Raw genomic sequence first — 14,716 nt, 5'->3', positions numbered from 1 at the left:
ACAGCCCGGGCGGATATGACAAAGTGCTTGAGTAGAGGAAGCTTTATTCTTAGACACTTAACTCGAAGGAAAGCATTGTGGATAGTGATCTACTGCGTCTCTGCCTGCGAGCAGACCGCTGTGGGGAGTGTTCCCTGCATAGGCGTTTAACTTAGTTTAACTCCAAGCCTTTCACAAAATCTGGTTTTGAGGTTTGAGCTTTCATAATAAATCAAGCAATGCATCAGCATATGGAATATAGAGGTAGCAGTAATGTCAAAAATAAACCCTATATGCTTCAACTTTAAACTCTGTTTACTGATATTTTACTATGCCTGACACATAATAATATTGTCCATATGTATCTATCTATCTATCGGATTTTAAAATTGCCAAGATTTAAGAAAATACTGGTCCTGACAGAGATGTTGTGCCGTTTTCAAGCCTTCGACCACTAGTTGGCAGCAGGTTTTTTTTTATATACATATACTGTAGTGTTGTTATTTTTCTGACTTTTTCCTAAAACGGACGATTAAGTAGGAAAAAGGGTCGTATATGTTGCCTCTCATGTCATGTCTGTAAACGTGTTCGGTGTCGGTCTCTTGTGTCACGTATGAAGTTTCGAGGCGATAGGTCAATGCCCGGCGACGTTATAGGGCACTTCCTGTTTGGTGGCGAAAATTCGCCAAAAACCTCAGACGGTTGCAGCGGCCGCACTCTTTTGAATCCGCAAAAAAACATTTTTTTAATCTTTTATGTGTCCAGTACAAATTGTTTGCGGTACGTTATGTTGGCGCGACGTACCACTTTGTTCATTTTACGTAGCGTGCTAACCAGCAAGATGGACAGCAAATTCAAAATGGCCAACTTCCTGTTGAGTTGAGGATATGGTCCCCATTGACTTTTTTGTTCTTCTTCGGCTGTAACAGGTTCCCGCCAAGTTTCGTGAAATTCGGCGCAACTTTATTTCAGTCTGACCACTATGACAATATCGCATTTTTAACCCACAGATTATGATTAGTGTCCCTCCTGGTGGTTCTGTTGGTTCTGTCGTGTTGCAACTGTGTCAGGGACGAAAGGAAAACATGGTCGGAGAAGTCTATATTTATATGTAGACATTAATACAATTCAACCAACAACAGATCATATTTACAATTTTACACGGGGGAAAAAAACGCAGAATTCAACTCATTTCAAAATACATCATCAAATAAAAAAAAAAATCAATACAGTGTAAAGCTTTTACTGCAGTGCAAATTTCCAGTATATGTGTTTAATAAGAAGTAAAACTGTGCCTCCTCAGACGTCTCAGCGTGTCTCTGACCTCTTGTATTATCGTAGATGATGCGGGACGTCCACCTGAAACACGACGACAAAGGTCACACGGGGAGAAAAAGCATAATGGGTGACATCGCCGATTAAAAGTGGGCAATTTTTTTTTTTTAATTGACACAAACCACAGCGTTATGTAAGCGGCGTGAACAGTTAATGTTTTGTTGCTGCTGCTTTGTTTGTTGTGGGCTGTCTGTGGTTAGCATGGATGTCTTTATCAAAAGCCCCAGTGAACCGTTTCTATTAATATCTGCTCGCTAAGTGGCAGGAATTTCACAGCTACGAGGACCCCTCCATCTGAGGGCAGAGCTGATTTTCCATTCTAACAATACGACGAGCTGCTCCAAAAGCTTTAACCAAGGTAATGTGTGTCTCTCTTCACAGGGAGCAGCGAGAGCCAACACTCAAAATAGCAATATTGGAGCACTCAGCTTTCTGCACTGGTACACGTTCTTTTTGTGTTTATTGTTTCTCTTACAGTCTTTTTCGTTTCTACAGCCGTGTCCAGTATTTCCATCTGTGGAGTGAAATTACTTGATTGTCTGACTTTATTATTGTTCTCTGTAGTCATACAACAGCACAATGCTGGCTGTTGGGTAGCAGGCTATTGTCTGCCCGCGCCCAAGTAGACACAGAGATGACTCACAAACCACTGACTTTGTGTCATCCTCATCTATATTCAACGTCTTTCCCGTTTGCCTATAGAGGCACAATGTTGTATTGAGTAGATTGACACAGTAGTTAATACAAAACGGGCTAATTTGTCAAAAACCCACAATTTAAAGCCATAGTATGTACTTTTTTAAATAGGAATACATGTATTTTAGAGTTATGCTATGTTCACACCGGACCAAACACAAATCCTTTGCGTGATGAGTTTATGAGCAGACGCTAGTAGACGAGAGTGTATTTGTGCGATTTGTGCACTCGAAAATGTTAAACTTTGGCGACCAATCAGCTTTGAGATTCTCCGGATGACATCACATCCTCGACCATCCGGAGCCGGACACAACTTGGCAAGTTTCACCGTTTACTTCGGGAGCTCCGTATGAATGAGAACCGCTTCCAGCGATATCTTCACATAACAGCTTGCTAGCTCGTACTGAGGCCAGGTCAGGATTTCCCAGAGTGATACCAACTAGAGTTTAGATTCCCTGCCCGAGCCCGACCGATATTATCCGATATTTCCCGCCACTATCCTCGGGCCGGGTCCTTGATCAAGCATTTGTGATTTTTCCTCCCTCGTCGTTGTTCGCGTTGTATGTTATAACACGTTGTATTGTGTGAACGTGTAAAAACCTGCAGCAGTGAACGCATCATTTCAAAACCAGGAAGTGTATCGCAATAGCAGCAGGTACGATAAGCTCCCGCTGTGGGGAGGACGTGGAACGTACGTGTAACGGTTTAAATCGGGCTTGGGCTTGTAATTACAATTAATGTGTTGGGCCGGGCCGGGCCTGGATCGGACACAACTTGCACAGGCTCGGGTCGGGTCGGGCTTGATTTTTTGGGCCCGATCTAAGCTCTAATAACAATTATTTGTCCCAACTGTCATGAAAACGTTTCACTGGAAGTAGTTCTGTACACGTAAATTTGCGTTTGGTGTGAACACGGCATTGGACCACTGATGAAATAGTTGCTACACAATGCTAATTATGTATTATTATGAACATATGCTATTAATTCTCCACGCAACTCTCTCTGCGTTTCTCAGTGTACACCATTTGGATATTGTGTCGTCCTGTAACATCGGCGTACTTCACAGTGGAATTGAGTCACTGTAGGTCAAGAGTGATGGACGCAACAGCAACATTGCTCTAGTAAAGCAGAAAAACTATAATAATCAATTACAAAAATCCATCTTAAAACGATGTCCCTGTTGTTGGGTAAATACTCCCACTCACCCGTCTTAGGCTGCCGATGCTGCTGTTGCGGATGGACTCCATCAGCTGGTCATGGCATGACCTCAGTGGCGTGGATGGCCGGCTCCCCTCCTCCCCTCTCCTCTCCACCGACACGGGCCTCAGTGCGTTCTTGAGCTCCTTCAGGATGCCGCTCGTTTCGTCCTTCCGCAAATCCTTCTCCCTGACCTTCTTGCCCTTCTTCCCTTTTGTCTTCGTCGTCTTCTTGCCGACTCCCTCGTGCGCCTTGATGACCTCCGCAATCATCCTGGTGGGTTTCTTCTTCTCCTGCTGCGTAGGGGGCAGGGGTGGTGGTGGAGGTGGGGGAGGAGGTGGTGGTGGTGGAGGAGGAGGTGGAGGTGGAGCAGGAGGAGTTTGCTTTTTATGCACATCACCCCGGGGGAGTTTAGGTGAGGACCAAGGAGAAGCTCTGGGTGAATTGTAAGGTGATGGACGCTATAGAAACAGGGAAATGGATACATGATCATACAGAATATCATCATCTGTCAGTGAGACACCATCTAGTCTGCCCAATCATCAATCATTATGGGGCAAAGTTACATACCAGTGCAGTGGTTCTGGGGTTGCCAGGTCCCTCTGGGCCCAGCAGTTGCTGCTGTTGCCTCTGCTCCTGCATCCGTCTCTGCCGCTGGCGATCCTGGTTCCTGGTAAGGATCCCTGTCATGCTCATCCTGGGACCAGGGAGGTTGAATTGGTAGCCTAGCTTGATCAGGGTGTGGTTTTCCCTCAGAATCTTCACCATCTCCATCTCTACCTGTGAGACAAAGTTTGTGGAAGGGAAAGCAGGTTTAAAGCTTTGCAAACCCAAAGAGAAAAGGTCTATCTGAAGGATTGTTTTGGGTGGAGAAAGATGAGACGAGAACAAACCTGTGCTCCACACATGTGTCTCTGGTTGTGAAATCGAAGCTCGGTCAGTGTTTGGTTTCCTGGAAGTGCTTGAACCAGAGCCATTACGCCCTTTCCAGTCACATAGTTGGACTCTATATTCAGACTGATGATGGACGAGTTCTCCCTCAACATCTTAGCAACGGCCAGAGCCACGGGGTCGTCAGCTCGGGTGTTCGCCAGACTAAAGACCCGAACATGTGTGTTGGACCTCAGTGCTTCGGCAAATCGGATTAGGGTTTCCTAATGTGTGAACAGAATACATTTGTTTTATTTGACACATGAGAGCTTCTCACAGTTATAGGACATGGAATGGGATTTGACTAACAAAGTAAATCAATCGTCAGTAGTTTATAGATAATGAAGGTTGTGGGGTTAGCACTGAAGATAGTTAGCTAGGTTAAGCTAGGTTGCGAGGCAGTCCTTCCTTTTTGTAAAACCGCACAGTACTAAATTGTGCAAATTAAGTGAGGCTACTGACAGAAAACAAATCATTCAGACTTAGTGCTTGTATTTGTAAGTATGCCCTCATTATATACCCATCATGCATTCTGCTCACAGTAGTTAGCATGAAACTACGAGGTACTCAAAAGCTAGGACCATGCAAGCAAGCTGGAAGCTAACTGATATTTTAACTTAAACCTTGTATGTACAACTTTTTGTATGTTTGAATTGAAAAGCTAAGCTAATGTAGCTAACAAAACAAATAGGAATGAATCCTCAATCATTTAAACATTATTTTTCCCTTTTTTGTCATTTTATCGTAAAAGACTCACTGGCGTTGACTCGTACCTGTGAGATGTCTTCAATATTGTTCAGATTAACCTCAGTGAGTTCTGGGTCGTCATTAAGAACTCGCTGGAGAGCGTCATCGACAACAGTTGGATTTCCGGTCGCGTTGATGTCGACGGCTGGAGGGGGAGGAGTCAGTCTAATAGGCTCCACCCTCTGCGGTTTTAGAAATTTTGGGGTGTCTGCCTGTAATGTTTCACAATTGTTTGGTGGTTCAGGGGTTGATTTGCGCTTTTGTTCCTCCTCCTCCTCCTCCTCATCTTCATCCTCCTCTGTTACAGCTTCCTCCTCTATATCGTCTTCTTCTTCCTCCTCCTCCTCTTCTTCCTCCTCTTCATCATCACTTTCTTCTTCCTCTTCCTCCTTCCTTTCGCACTTCTTTGATTCTTTCTCATTTTCATCATCTTTCTCGTCCTCTGCTTCGCTGCTTTCCTCTGTTACGCACTCCTCTTGTTCTTCGTCCTGAAAATGGAACACAGTACTTACAGATATTCGGGGTTTCACATCTTAAACTGATGTAACCTGTGTTGTAAAAGTACAATGACAGATGTTTTAAGGCAGTTTTAGTACTTTGGGCGACTTCTTTTAAAGTAATTTGTCCCGAGTTGCATCTGATAATACTTCAAACAAGCCGATATCGCCTGTGGCACATTTTACAAATGCCAAACTAATCTAATAAAAAGCCATAACTAACCAGTTTTGGGCTCCCTCCACCTATCTCGTCTTCCAGCAGTCTCTGCGTCTCAGTTTCCCAGTACTTCATGAGGGCCTCTCTGCTGAAGGTGCCCGTCGGGGTCTTGTCTGTCTGGTCTCTCTGTCTGAGTCCTATGGGCACGTTGGCATCAGGATCGATGTCCACCAGCTCCTTTTCCAACTCGGCCAGCTCCTCGGGGCTGAGCGAGGCCAAAAGCTCGTCCTCGTCGACATCTTCGTACTTACTCAGCTCTCGCCTGTACCCGAAGCAGCTCATGGCCAAGGCGTGAAAATCGCAGACCGGTCAGAATCAGTGTGAAAAGCTCTTGAGTCGCATATGACCTTGTGTAGACCCCAAAATGTTCAAGAGTCCATAAAATGCTGAGGTTCACTGTGAGGTAGCTGGAGATCCAAAGACATAAGTCCAGTTTTACTCGGGTCTAGTTGTGAAGATGAAGGTCTAGTCCCATCTGAACCAGAACCTGTCACTGTGAGGAAGAGTCGGCGTGTGTGTCGGTGTTCTCTCCGCTCTAATCTCCACAGCTGCCGCTCAAGGCCTTAAGAGAGGGATCAGAGCGGAACATAGCAGCGAAGCAAAGCGCGGGGGCCCCATGATGCAGCGTCTTTTTTTGGGAGGCAGTCCTCTGAGAGAGAGAGCCACAAAAAGCATGTGAGCTCAGACACCGCCGTGGCCTGTCAACGTAGCAGTCTGTCATTCCCGAGTGCCTTTGTTCATGGCTAAAAAAGACCAATCGGACACGCAGAACAAGTCAGCTGCTCCAGACGAAAGTAAATCTCATATGTCATATCATATAAAATAGAGGCAGAGGAAAGGTGACTGATTTATCTCCCAAATAGATTACCTTAAAGGAACGAGTGATTATTTGGCTTTCTGGTCATTCTTTAAATTCTGTGGTGAGTGGGATGAATCACCGCGCTCAAACCTATGGTCACTGCTTGGGACTTGAATCCCATGTCATTTTGTTTTGGGGTTTTTAACCTTTACAGCTTAAGGCAACAGTTACCATCTGGTCGTTGCACCACTTTGACCAGACTAAGTTATCTCAACAACAATTAGATGAATAGCCGTGAGGTTTTGTTATCCCGAGAGACTCGATTTTAGTGGCTGGTTGGGGTTTTTTTGTACTTTAAATCGAATGCCGCATTTGTGGCTTCAAGTGAAATGTCTCAGCAAATGGTTTGTCATAAATCTTGGTACACACACACACACAAACGGCTAACTTGGCCATAGAAATAGTGTCAACTTATTCAAATGTTTAAATTCCAGTTTCTCATGCCAGTGTCCAAATGGATTTTCTACATACAGTATATGCTAACTCCAGTTATTTGTTATATTACAATAATCTAAAGCAGCCCTTAACCCTATAAGGTACACACCAAGAAAAAAGCAAAGGAAAAATTGTATAATAGTTCAGCTTCTGTCAGCCCAAAGGATCCACAAAACATACTTTTTTTTTTTAATTATGTAGTACAATTAATTCATTAATATGTAGATAAAATTCTATTTATTTTCAAACTTCCCTATTGATTATATACAAAGTGTACAAAATAATTGTTAGTTGACAACTTCTATTTTACTTTAGACATGGTATACGACATGTTTAGATCCATAAACACACCCTATGAGCATGTGAGGACATATTCATTCCTTTACCTTAGACAAGATGCTTCAAAAGTGACATTTAGTCAAACAGGAAAAGTTGTCTCATAAACACAACAAAAAAACATGTTCCAGCATAAAAATGTTCGGTGGGTCATAATGTGTAGGTCAGGTAGTTCTTCAGTTTGGGAGGAAAAGGAACGGCAGCCATGGCTTTTGGGTCATTCAGCACCCTGAGGCTCATGTGACCTCTGATTACCAGTCGACAGAAGTGCTGCAGAGGCCGTGGCCTGCCTGGGGACACACACACACACACACACACACACACACACACGGACATATCATGGGTTATCTTCGACATCATCTTCTGTTCCGTCTAAAGCAATGAGTGCGAAGATTTACTCAGCATGTCAGACATCTCCTCCCACTCTGGCGTCTTCTCCAGGAGGCGACGCAGGTTGTGACAGATGTTGACGTGGTTGACATAGTCCAGGAGCAGCCTCACCACACTCCCCACCAGATGTTCCAGCCACGACACTGACACAAACTCACAGAACTGAGAAAAAAAAAATCAAATAAATCAGTTTATTAGTTTGTTTATGAGCTGCCTAAATGTGTATTTATGTATCAAATCTTACTGGGACAACATCTGGCTGAATGTAGATTTGGTAGGCTTGGTTATGGACGTCTATCCAAGTACTGTCCAGTTCTTCACTGTCGCCATGGCAACACTGGAAACACCTATATAGAAGAAATTAGTATTTTATATACTATATATGAATTTCCTACTACTACTGAACCAATTTTTGTGCCATTTTTTTCTATTTTTGCAGAGGCTCTGCGTACGTATAAGCTCGGTATCCACTGTTGAGCAGCAGTTGCAGCATTTCATGGTCCCTGAGACAGTACTGTAAGGCCGTGGGAAACACCGTGTTACTGATCACTCTGAAGTAACAGTTCACGTCCGCTCCATAGGAGAGCAGCAGCCGCACCAGCTCATACCTGAAGAGAGATGTCGATGGTTACTGTAACCACCAACATTTATAAATGAATAAATACATGTTGTACACCACGTACCTTTCCGCCCGTATAGCCACGAGGATGCATCGCAGTGGGTCCAGATCAGTTCTCGCTCCAGCCTCCAGTAACATCTCGGCACAGGTCAGGTCACCGTTGGAAACGGCAAAGTAAAGAGCGGTTTTTCTCAGGTCCCCGTAGTTCTCTGGAACCAGATTTACAAAAGATCGCAAGGACAAAAATGCTTAAAAATCCATTGTTGAAATTGCTAACTTGGGTCATTTATTGGTAGAAACTGAATATAGTATGTTTTAAAGCAACTCAGTATAGGATTTCAACCTTCAAATAATGTCTCCAAGATTATTTTTATGATATCATCAACTTATGTGAAAGCCTGAGCAGGTCTGTATCACCTGTATTGGTACTAAGGAACTTATATAGGTTATAGGTTATACAGTATATAAGTCAGGTGGAAAATGCTAGCTACACAAACCTATCGCTATTTCCGTTTTTTTTTTAAGATATTAAAACAATAGAATAATATAAAATGCGATAACATAGTCTACTGTACCTGATCTGAAAACATGGTGGATCCTGCTTTAGAGTTAAGAGTCGACACATTCACAGTTGTAAACAAGCAATACCATTTACCAACTGTGGGGGGAACCCAAGAGCAAATCCTTCTTAGTGTAACTTTAAATTATGCTTGAATGAGCGTAAAAATGCGTCAAAATAAACATCATTCCATTTTCATATCTATCTATCTATCTATCTATCTATCTATCTATCTATCTATCTATCTATCTATCTATCTATCTATCTATCTATCTATCTATCTATCTATCTATCTATCTATCTATCTATCTATCTATCTATCTATCTATCTATCTATCTATCTATCTATCTATCTATCTATCTATCCATATCAGGCCAGTCATACCAGAAATGTGCGTATGGAGGAGGGTGTTGACATCATATCCTTTCTGTAAAAGTAGCTTCAGACACTCAACCTGTCCCCCATCAGCTGCTGAGTGGACAGGGCTATGGCCCGCGAGACGGATAGCTCTCTTTGCGGTGATAGGGATTAGAGTCCTCAGGGCTCTACAGAGAGAGAGAGAGTGTGAGAGGAGTGAAGGACAGATGCAGTGAACATGCTTGGAGGAGGAAAAAAAACAAAAGTTCATTAGACTGGGGGGGTTTACAGTGTTTTTCAGTGATGGAACTGGAAAAAGAGCCGTAAACAGAAGGCTCTTTGTGAAAAAGGCTGGAGTGACAACAAAGCACAGCTGCGAGGTACATGTTAAGTAATCGCAAAATAGATGGAAATGACAGTTAATTTGCTTTGAGCAATTTCTCTGGACAATATTCTGCTTTTTTCTGGAATCGGAATATTGCCACATCAGACGTGTCAGCGTGGCTGTTTGTTCCCTTTTTGGTCAAATGAACTTGCAGTATGTGTCCTTCATATGCAGCTCTGTGGACGGGCAGCTGGCAGGCGTAGCTCGCCACATTGGGGTTGGCGCCGTGCTGCAGGAGCAGCTTGACGCAGTCCAGGTTCCCAGATCCTGACGCGTCATACAGGACTGAGTCTCCGTTGCTGGCCTGGGCGTTCACATCACCACCTAGTGGAGGACAGGGGCGACACACCACAACCACATTGAGGAAAAACTGTAATCGTATACATTAGCGGTGGTTCAAAATATCAATTTTGTGATGTATTGTCGTTCCTCATCTAATACGAATATTGATATTTTTATGAATCAATTAAGGCGTTCTAAAGTGAACAGTCTTCCGGTTTCATTCGCCAGGCGTCACTACTTCCTGTTTACAGCAGGATAATGGTGGAGATGCACCCATCCACGTTCAATACATAGACTTTATGCACTTTGTTCTCTATGTTGTGATTAAATAGAGAAATCCTGCATTTTATCACTTTTCACAGACGTCTTGTTTTCTTCCGCCTGACAGATATCGCGATGTATCGCTTTATGATTGTCATCGGCATCGCGGACCGTGTACCGTGTATCATACTGCTTCATACCATGTTCTATGAGTATATTCAAAGCCTCGGTGTTGCCGTATTCAGCCGCGATCCCCAGAGGCGTGACGCCATGTTTGCCTCGAGCGGTGACTTCAGCTCCATGTTGAAGCAGCAGCATCAGGACGGCTGGACACCCAACCTGGTGTGGAAAAGACCAGAGAGCAGGAAGCACGAGACGCGATCAATCGTTGAGTTCTGATACTTTATATATTTAATGCCTCGCTGTTCACCTTTGCAGCTTCATGGATGGCCGTCCACTTGGAGAGACACACCTGCTCCACAAAGGCTCCGCCCGTGATGAGGGATAAAGCCATGTCGTATGACTTCTTTCTCACTGCTGAAAAATGTGGAAAAGACAAAATGATGCGGTTCTCTTCGTCTTTATCCTCCACATGATGGTAACGGGGGAGTTAGAGCCAAAGACATAAACATAAAGGTGGACAAACAGCCATTAACTTTCACATTCACACCTACAGCCAAGTGTCCAATTAACCTAATCCCCAATCTGCATGTGTTTGTGTCTGTAGGAGGAAGCGGGATTATCCGGAGACAACCCACACGCTCACGGAAAATACATGCAAACTCCACACAGAAAGGCGCTCAGTTGAACGGGGTCCAAACTGGTGACCCTCTTGTTGTGAGGCAACAGTGCTAGCCACTGCAGCACCTTTCACCCAATGGAAAACTGTATTAACCCAATTATTGATCAATAATTGGGTTAATAATTATTGATCAAAGACAATGAGGGTTCAGCCATGCTAGGCTTTTTTTTGTATGATTGTGCTACGAGCTAAAGGCTAATCTCAACGTGCTAACATATACGCTGACGTTGCTAGCATGTTTACGGACTTAGTTTAGTGTGTTATGCTAACAATTACAATCACTAATGCCCTACTGTACTGAAATATAATCACTAGGCTACATAATTAGTACATAGCTATGTTTGTCGGAAATTGATAATAGCAACTAATGCTAGTTATGAGGCACTGCATGACTGAGAGTTGGTGCTGTGTATGTGTTTGTGTCCTGCTATATTGTCAGGACCAGTAGCCCTAACTGGGACCAAAACCTGGTCCTCATTAGGCAGGAGCTCATATCTGAGGAAGGGGGGTAAGTTTAGCTAGGATTTAAGGATTTAGGTTGGGCGAAGGTCAGAGTCAGACATTAACTGGATATGGGTAAGGAAGGTCAATGATTATGTTTTGTTTATGTTGCCAAAATGAATGGAAGTGTCCTAAGTACACTCTGAGAAATAAAAGTGCTAAGTATACCCATATAAGGTTCTTCGGCTTGTCCTCATAGGAGAACCCTTTTTGGCTCCAGGTAGAGCATTTTTATAAAGGTTCCACTTGGAACCCTTTTGGAGGGTTCCACCAAGAACCCTTTTAAAGCCTGTTATTCAGGAAAGGGATTTTAAAGGGTTCTCTGGATCAAAATGGTTAGGATTATGCATTTAGTTGAGATGGTTGAGGTCAAGGTAAGGGGCAAGTGTAAGACTATGAGTGTCCTCACTTTAATGAAACGTGTGTGTATGTGTGTGTTACCGATGAGCAGAGGGGATTCGTTCCTGCTGTTTGCACTGTGCGGGGAGGCTCCGTGCTGCAGCAGCATCCTGACATTTTCCACCAGACTGGCCTCCGCCGCCAGAGTCAGAGCAGTTTCTCCGTCCTCCGTCTGCTCCTCCAGGGTCAACTCTGTGGACGTCATCACCACTACAAACACACACACAGTAAGCGTAAGTTACAGTGCACACACACACACACACACACACACACACACACACTGTTGCACTGAGCCCCTCACCTTGCAGGACCACATGCAGGATCTCCTGCAGAGGCTGCACAGCTGCTGCATGCAGAGGCAGTCGGGCTCTGCTGTCGCTCTCCGAGAAGGCCGACCCACACGCTGACAGCTCCTGCAGGGCACACACGTCGCCTGTGGAGACCAAACAAATAGCCGTACACAGAGAAATGTGTCACATTCAACTGTGATTCAATGCTTTTTTCCGTCTTATCATCAGAGTTAAATATCTCTACCTGTTTGAATAGCCGACATTATTTTGTTGAAACTGTTTGTTTGTTTCCTGATAAGGAGAAAGAAAGTGGGTCAAACATTTACTCGACAAACACTCACTTGTACACAACATTTCGAAGTTTGGACTCTAGTACCTGCTTGTGTGTGACGGACGAGGCGGCTTAAAGGCATCTTGCATGCTCTCACGAATGGCAAATTCAATCAGCTCCTCGTTTATTCCCTCTTGTTCAAAGTCGTCCATTCCTGTGCTGAGGGTGAAATGATAAGCGTGGGTCTTCCTGGACGTTGTTGTTGTACAGAAGGTCACAGGCTTGACACGGCTCCATACGTGAATGGATTAGTACATTTAGTTTTCATGTTAGTCAGACGGTTTGCTTCTCACCTGTCGGTCTGAAACTTTACCGTCGACTTTACTGCTGCTGCTGCTCGCAGGCCGTGTGTGTTTTTGTTTTTGTGGCGTCCTACACTGTCTGGGTTATATTTAGACGTGACCTGCTCTGAGTAGCCTGACTCAGCTCAGCGAGCGCCCGTCACGGTTTCACACTTTCCAGCTGCCGATTGGTGCGCAGTGATGTCATTCAAATGGTGACATTTCATCATCATCATCATCATCATCATCATCATCATCATCATCGTGCAAACAAAAACTCACATTACCTGTTTGCGGGTAAAATGTCTCGCTGTATTTGCAGAGCGTGACATTTTACAGGAAAAAAAAAATTGTTGTTCCGTTCCCACAGTTACTGTGTGTTTCCCAAATATATCCTTTTGATATGATAATGGGAATCAATTTGAGATAATTGTTTGTACTTGGTTTCACTTTATCTATCTGTGCGAGTCATGAGGAGATTATGCAACTAAGTTTTTCTGCACATCTACGCACATGCACACACAGCTTTGTGCAGGTTTTTCTTGGAAGGACACTGCACTGACATTCAGTTCATTTGAGCGCAAAGACCAAACCCTAAACCTTATCGATAAGGTTAGAAATAAGCTATATTAGAAGTGGGCACAAAATAGGACGTAGAAATGCACGCACACAGCTCCACAGCACCAACTCTCACAGTCAGTTATTGACTGTCATTTGTCTCTCATTACAGATCATTAGCTATTAGTTACCATGCATACATGCTGAATACAGGCTGTGGCCTAAAATATGTAATTTATTATATACATATTTATTAGACCAACTGTCATAAAAGTGACATAACATAAATATTTAAGGAATCTTTCTAAAAAACATGTTTAAATCTAAAAATGTTCTCTGAGAAGTCAGAAATAACATCATCAACCGCTAAATCTAATTTTTCAGTTGAGGAATGCAAGTAAATAACTATAATTTGACATCGTATTCAAGCTTTTTTTTCCTAGAACAGTACATCTGAAGATTCATGGATAACAATAATAAGTATATTTTAGCATCTTCTACATACTGGTGTATTAACCATTACAGAAACATAAAACAATGATTTTGATCATTGCCAATGCTGTTGATTTTGGCAGTGTTTTAATACATTTGTTAAAGGTGCATTATGTAATAAATCTAAAGCAACTGGCCATAAAATCCTCCTAATATGTCACAGAGACTCAGGAATAATGTTCATATAACAAACTGAACTCACCAACAACAACAATACAGACACAATATTTGCATATTTGCAGACTGCAAATCATGTTTATGTTTTGAAATCAGGTTTTTACATGTGGCGCCACCTACCGCCGTCTACCAATCATTGCAGTCAGTAGAGTCTCAGCTGCCGAGCAACCACGGGTTGCCAGTTACGTCAGGAAACCTCGGTATTTTGAATTTGAATGTAGTAACCGTTTTTGGCCACATTCTTACATATGGCACCTTTAAGCAAAGTTTTCCTCTCTACAGTAGATTGTTAGAGAATAATTTGCACATTCTGGATTCAATTTGCAAATGCTATCACTTTAAAAAGCTAAATTAAGTTGGATAGCGTGTTGTGAGCACAGAAAAACTGCAAAAAATGTGTCTAACATGGGGCCAAATCATCTTCTATTTGAAAAAAATATGAATTATAAAAGTGAAAAATTTGGTTTTTTTTGGTGGGAACCAGCTATAAATAAACACCTCTGTCATTATTTGTACTTTCATTTTCAACACAACAGCTGGTGGAATAACCTTGACATGTTCAAAGTGAAAAAAATTCCCTCGAGAGAACAAGCACCCACTTTCTCCTGATGAGCAAATTGATATGTGGGAGTTTATGGAGGGGGGGGTAAAAAAAAAAAAAGACTCTCTCTCTGTGTGTCAGACAGCGTCAGTGTGTGTGTGTGTGTGTGTGTGTGTGTGTGACACAGTGACTCAGCCTGTAGGCGGCCTCTCCACCGCGTCAAAAGACTTCACCAATCTGTCTGGAGTAAAAACAGACTGCC

At 43.2% G+C, this 14,716-nt stretch overlaps 2 protein-coding genes across 3 annotated transcripts; both read right to left on the bottom strand.

The window, feature by feature from the left end:
* Window positions 1–1,067: 1,067 nt before the first annotated feature.
* lmod2b (leiomodin 2 (cardiac) b) lies at window positions 1,068–6,216 on the bottom strand. Its single transcript, XM_083907009.1, has 6 exons — window positions 5,605–6,216; window positions 4,911–5,372; window positions 4,101–4,361; window positions 3,778–3,987; window positions 3,216–3,668; window positions 1,068–1,338 (listed from the first exon to the last, which is right to left on the bottom strand). The coding sequence occupies exons 1-6, from the start codon at window positions 5,878–5,880 to the stop codon at window positions 1,312–1,314; spliced, it is 1,689 nt and encodes a 562-aa protein (XP_083763135.1). The 5' UTR covers window positions 5,881–6,216; the 3' UTR covers window positions 1,068–1,311.
* Window positions 6,217–7,098: 882 nt separating this feature from the next.
* asb15b (ankyrin repeat and SOCS box containing 15b) lies at window positions 7,099–12,809 on the bottom strand. 2 transcript variants are annotated; one of them, XM_083906636.1, is made up of 14 exons: window positions 12,699–12,809; window positions 12,451–12,564; window positions 12,319–12,365; window positions 12,086–12,217; window positions 11,827–11,994; window positions 10,513–10,619; window positions 10,283–10,421; window positions 9,692–9,863; window positions 9,182–9,342; window positions 8,302–8,446; window positions 8,071–8,226; window positions 7,863–7,965; window positions 7,627–7,780; window positions 7,099–7,518 (listed from the first exon to the last, which is right to left on the bottom strand). In XM_083906636.1, the coding sequence occupies exons 2-14, from the start codon at window positions 12,555–12,557 to the stop codon at window positions 7,379–7,381; spliced, it is 1,731 nt and encodes a 576-aa protein (XP_083762762.1). In that variant the 5' UTR covers window positions 12,558–12,564; window positions 12,699–12,809; the 3' UTR covers window positions 7,099–7,378. The 2 variants fall into 2 exon arrangements, with proteins under 2 accessions (XP_083762762.1, XP_083762763.1); XM_083906637.1 differs by having other exon boundaries at window positions 12,451–12,559; window positions 12,699–12,770.
* Window positions 12,810–14,716: the final 1,907 nt, after the last annotated feature.

This window comes from Microchirus variegatus (genome assembly GCF_963457635.1).
Source record: "Microchirus variegatus genome assembly, chromosome: 20".
Classification (NCBI taxonomy): domain Eukaryota; kingdom Metazoa; phylum Chordata; class Actinopteri; order Pleuronectiformes; family Soleidae; genus Microchirus; species Microchirus variegatus.
This window is presented reverse-complemented; position numbering and strand designations above follow the sequence as displayed.

Excerpts from the sequence above, each read along its gene's own strand:
- lmod2b (XM_083907009.1), bottom strand. The coding sequence starts at position 5,880 with ATGAGCTGCTTCGGGTACAGGCGAGAGCTGAGTAAGTACGAAGATGTC. Across the intron at positions 4,362-4,910 it reads ATATTGAAGACATCTCACAG|GAAACCCTAATCCGATTTGC; the intron begins GTACGAGTCAAC and ends TTCACACATTAG. Across the intron at positions 1,339-3,215 it reads GCATCGGCAGCCTAAGACGG|GTGGACGTCCCGCATCATCT; the intron begins GTGAGTGGGAGT and ends GTCGTGTTTCAG.
- asb15b (XM_083906636.1), bottom strand. The coding sequence starts at position 12,557 with ATGGACGACTTTGAACAAGAGGGAATAAACGAGGAGCTGATTGAATTT. Across the intron at positions 12,218-12,318 it reads AATGTCGGCTATTCAAACAG|GCGACGTGTGTGCCCTGCAG; the intron begins GTAGAGATATTT and ends TGGTCTCCACAG. Across the intron at positions 7,519-7,626 it reads GGAGATGTCTGACATGCTGA|GCAGGCCACGGCCTCTGCAG; the intron begins GTAAATCTTCGC and ends GTGTGTCCCCAG.